Source organism: Triticum dicoccoides, chromosome 5A (genome assembly GCF_002162155.2).
Source record: "Triticum dicoccoides isolate Atlit2015 ecotype Zavitan chromosome 5A, WEW_v2.0, whole genome shotgun sequence".
In the NCBI taxonomy this organism is placed as follows: domain Eukaryota; kingdom Viridiplantae; phylum Streptophyta; class Magnoliopsida; order Poales; family Poaceae; genus Triticum; species Triticum dicoccoides.
The window spans coordinates 338,549,036-338,553,834 of NC_041388.1; the positions used below are offsets into that span (position 1 = coordinate 338,549,036).

At 43.8% G+C, this 4,799-nt stretch overlaps 1 protein-coding gene across 1 annotated transcript in view; it reads right to left on the minus strand.

Annotated features, from left to right (window-relative positions):
- The window catches only part of LOC119301362 (probable protein arginine N-methyltransferase 1), a 4,024-nt gene extending 2,759 nt beyond the window's left edge, over nucleotides 1-1,265 (minus strand). Inside the window, exons 1-2 of the mRNA XM_037578320.1 lie at nucleotides 946-1,265; nucleotides 12-22 (exon numbers count right to left, since the gene is read on the minus strand). Coding sequence (XP_037434217.1) covers nucleotides 12-22; nucleotides 946-1,153 — 219 coding nt within the window. The 5' untranslated portion in view covers nucleotides 1,154-1,265. The remainder of the gene's footprint in view (nucleotides 1-11; nucleotides 23-945) is intronic.
- Nucleotides 1,266-4,799: the final 3,534 nt, after the last annotated feature.

A 4,799-nucleotide genomic window follows, 5' to 3' on the forward strand; every position in this document is an offset into this window, starting at 1 on the left:
GAACTGCTTACTTCATGAATACCTGCAAAACAAACACCAAGGGTAAAGTATGAGTACAAAATAAACTTATTGCAAAACAGACACTACATTTTAGACAGTTCATGGAAGTAAACACATATGACATAATAAAATAGTAAGTGATACACTCGATCCAGTAAGGAACTCAGGAACTATATAATTCGATGCTGATGATGTTTGCCAGTGCGAAACAGCATAAACATGGTAAACCCACCAATAAAAGAGCAAGACTTCAAAAGACCACCATCCTGACACTAGAACATGGCTAGACTATTAAACAGAACAAGAAAATGGCCCTTTTTCATACAATGTCACACTAAACCACAGCATAAAAAATTTAGCACCAAACAACTAGGCAGTAAACATGGGGACAAAAGGGTAACTAATACTCCCTAACAATAATAAGCACATGAAAGAAAACAAGTAGTAAGGACCACCAACCTTTACCACCACGCCATAACAAGCAACTACAATTTTTAAAATTGCAACTAGTGACGCAGCTTAACTAAAGGTCAAATTTTCATTCAGCAAAGCAACAACCTAAGGTCAAATTAAAAATGACGCCAACAAATATCTGGAGTATCAACAAAAGATTTCGAAGCAAGAACCAGTATAGCCTATAATGATATAATCTACCCAGAGCAATTGCAAATAAAACAATCTCATTTTCACCAATCATCACGTTTATAGGGTGAGAATTAGTGTTTGATCCAACTGAGGGAAATCCTGCAGTTCAGGTACACTAGTTGTTTCGCATGCTGCACTAGACCTGCGAAAGATCAAATCTTCGGCACCAATTTTTTCGCCAATACAACCGGACGATATAACACCTTATGCTCTCCGTAAACTAGTCAATCAAAGATTGAAAAAAAAAACCCAACGCTGGCTGTAACAGAAATCCACGGGAATCGGGCCGAGGGCGCGTACCGAAGTGGGAGTAGGAGTCGAAGTAGTAGTCGGCGCTGGTCTTGTCGTTGCCGATGACCTCCTCCCCGGGCGCGGCGGGGCTCTCCTCCACCTCCATCCCGACCTCCCCGGCCACCTCGTCGGCGTCCTCGAACCTGAGCCTGGACGCCGTCGCCTCCGCGAGGCCGCCGTTGGCGTCGCGGCTGCCGCTGCCCTTGCGCCGATCCATCTCGCCCGGCGCCGGTGGGTTTTGGGCTGGCTTGCTCGCTCGCTCGCTCTGGCGCGCCGCAAAGCAGGGGAGGCTGGGCTAGGGTAGGGTTTTGGGAGGGGAGGGAGGGACGGGACGGGAACGCGGAGGTTTTATATGGGTGGCCACCGTGGCGTAAATATCTCTCTCAGTCCGGCGTGCTGACTCCACCTTGTGTGGCTCCAACCGCAGAAGGAGTCACAGTCGGACTCCCACCTTGTGTGGCAAAATTCGGCAAAACTGCTGCCGTCGGTGACTATGGCTTGTGGCACATATTTGGAAAATAAAGTTACTCATGCATCTAAGTCTCTTCTCTATACTACTCCCTCCGTTCGGAAATATTTGTCATCAAAATGAATAAAAAAGAGATGTATCTAAATGTATTTTAGTTCTAAATACATTTTTTTGTCTATTTTGATGACAAGTATTTTCGGACGGAGGGAGTACATATTTAAAAATACTGGAGTACTTATTTATTATTATTAGAAAAATATAATAACGGTAAGGTATTGATAGTCTATCTTGAGATCAGTACCTTGCTGCCACACCTCGTGTCTTCCATGAGTTTTTATCTGATTTCTCTTCTTACGGGCAGTAGTTGCATTATGAAAGAAAGAGGTATTATGGTTTCCGCGCAAACGCCAAGTTGCTCGTCTCTGTTGCAACCAATTAATTTCTGTCTAGCCTAACAAATCCCCTAACAAAACATGAACCTTCTTTTGTCGATATCTAGTATCTGCATTCATCGAGGCACAACACAACTTAGCGAGTTCTTTTTCAAAATTGTTGATTTGCTTGGCCCCTTTTAAGCCCTCTTTGACCCACTGATGAAGATCAACATGCATCGCTTTTATGCGATCAGCTAGAGAGGGTTCAATGCCAACTAACTTTGTTTTATTCCATGCAAAGTTGACTATTTTTGTGACCGTTTCTTTCGGCATTCATCTAGCCTTGAACTTCCTTCTCCCTTCTGATTGCCAAAATTGCATCTAATTATAGTATTTTGTATCAAAGCAAAAGATCGGACGGTGATCTGAATGTAATTGCTCCTCGTTGACAACAGACACTAGTGAGAAATTGAGCCCAACCGACTTCACACACAACACGATCCAATCTCTCTCTACTATCTCCTCTTCTCGAAGTGAACATATCACCTATGTACCGCATATTCTCCAAACCACAATCCACTAGATAATCCCTGAAATTTTGCATCATATGGTTTGGTCGGCCATTGCCTCCTCCTTTCTCACTTTCAGACAAGATTTCATTAAAATTATCAATCACGATCAAGAGGTGTGATATGTGGTGGTGAAGTCATTCAAGTAGCCCCAAGATAGGTGTCTTTGGTCCCATGATGGGCATTCATAGAAGCCCGTTAGGCACCGGTCCACTCCGTCCTCTCCAATGAACACGCCAATAAAATTTGGGTCAATATAATTTAAAATTGTTTCATTTATATGATTGCAAAATAGTTTAAGACCACCTCTACCATCACTCTCTATCACACCTAGGTCATCAAAGCCTAGTTTACCACGTAGATCATTTGCTTTGTTTTCTTCATTCATGTGAGCCTCCAATAGGAAGATCACATTCGCTCTCACCCGCCCTTAAAGGGCTAGGATCTCGCGATCTGCCATTGACAAGAGCACATCTCGCTCTCACCCGCCCTCCAGTCGATGTTTTTCATTTCTCCTAGTGGTTCTCCACACCAGAGGGCACCGATCTTGTGGATGTGCTCTTGTCGATGGCCGATCCATCACCCATTAGCCTTTTTAGCGTTTTGTTGTGGGGTACCGTGCCCCAATCCACCTGGATCATTAGTCTTCTTCTCCTTAAACTGGTCAACAATGTTGGTCATAACACATGGTTCAATAGGAGGGGCGACAATGACAAATTAGGATTTTCCACTTGCACACATATTGGTTCACAACTGCATTCTCCTAAGATGTTGGTTCTCCACTTCATCATCTGAAGCTCCATGTTCTCCTAGGATGTTTGAGATTTTCATCCTCACATATTGGTTCCCATTTGCACTCTTTAGAATCCGAGTTTGATACATAGGGAGGCGCACTTGAATTACCATGTGTACATAGCATTTCACTGCCAGCTTCCCATATGAAAGTTGCCATCCGGAGTTCTACCACGACCATAGCCAAGCCCAAACAAACTTGCTCCTCTCCCTCTGCCAAAATACTCGTTTGCATCATCAAACTCGTAACCCCGACCTCTGCCTCGGCCACTTCCTCTACCACGATCGCCATCTGTGAGAATGAAGTCATGACACTCCCATCTTGATTTGTCATGTTCACATCTCCACATTCTTAGTACCAATGCCCAAGGAGACCACAATTGCCATAGAAAGTGGGCAATTTTTCATATTCTACTTGGTATCGTTCTTTCCCTCGATTCTTTGTTGTGGGCACAAATCTCGTGAGTTTCTTGTTCACCTTGATTCTCGCAATTACTCGCACAAACTCGACAATAAACCTCGATGGGAGCTTGATATGAACCTAACTATCTTTTCCATGGGCATGCGCATCCCTTCAATGGTCGGATCCTTCACGAAATCATTTGGTAACTTATGAACCTGCCCCCGTACTGGGAGCTTGTTTAGAATCACCGGCACTGGGTTTAAAAATCATCATATTCTTCTATAAAAAGTCTAGAATCATCACATTCTTGCTCCTCTCCCTCCCGGGGGGCGTTGTCGCGGAGCTTAGGTGTTTTAGGGCTTGTGTACCATTGTACCCAGGTCTTCCTTTGTTCTCTTTTGATATCGTAGTTGCATGTGGCTCGCGTGATCCGATTTATCCTGAGATCGGCGTTGTACGAGGGCTACCCATCATTTTGTATCATTTGGCCGTGTACTATGTTTTTTTTGCTTTATATATAAAGCGGGGGTGAAAATCTGTTTCGAGAGATAAGAAGTGCTTGATTACTGAATAACCACGACACCATATTCATTGCTTCTTTACAATCTCCTAAGCACCTGATTTGGACTATGAATATATTTCCATCCACTCTTCTTCATAACATTTCCTTTGCTGGATTTCATGAAGAGCGCATGTCCACAAAGAGGGGGCTAGGGCTAAACCCAGGTATGGACCTTCGCGGTCGATAGCCACTTTTGCCTTCTCCAGTGGATCAGAGATTTCTTCTTCCCACACACGCTCTGCTTAGTTTTCTTCTTACGAATGCAATTTCTCCTGAAGAGCCTCGATAGAATGCCTAGCAGACCTATCCAAAAATCCAAAAAACGCTTTTCTCGCCCATGTTTCTTGCCATGGTGATCAAAGTTGTGCCAGCGAAGCTGTAGCAACCCCTTCCACCCAGTTGAGAGGACCTAGGAATAGGGAAGAACCGTGGAGGAAAATTGAAGGATGAAGAAACTCTTGAAGACATACGACATGCTGCTGACGAAGGACAAGAAAACCCTAGATATTATGCCAGGGCCGTCGGTAGTAGCCGTCCCGAATCGTTTAGAGTCTCAACCTAACAGAATTAAGGAGAATAAGTTCAAATCGACTCGTTGTCACGTTGGCAAAACAAGATAATTTTTTTCCTTCTGGTTGGTAAAGCCAAAAATGTGTTAAATTTTGCAAGAAATTTGGCCAAACATCCATCCAAA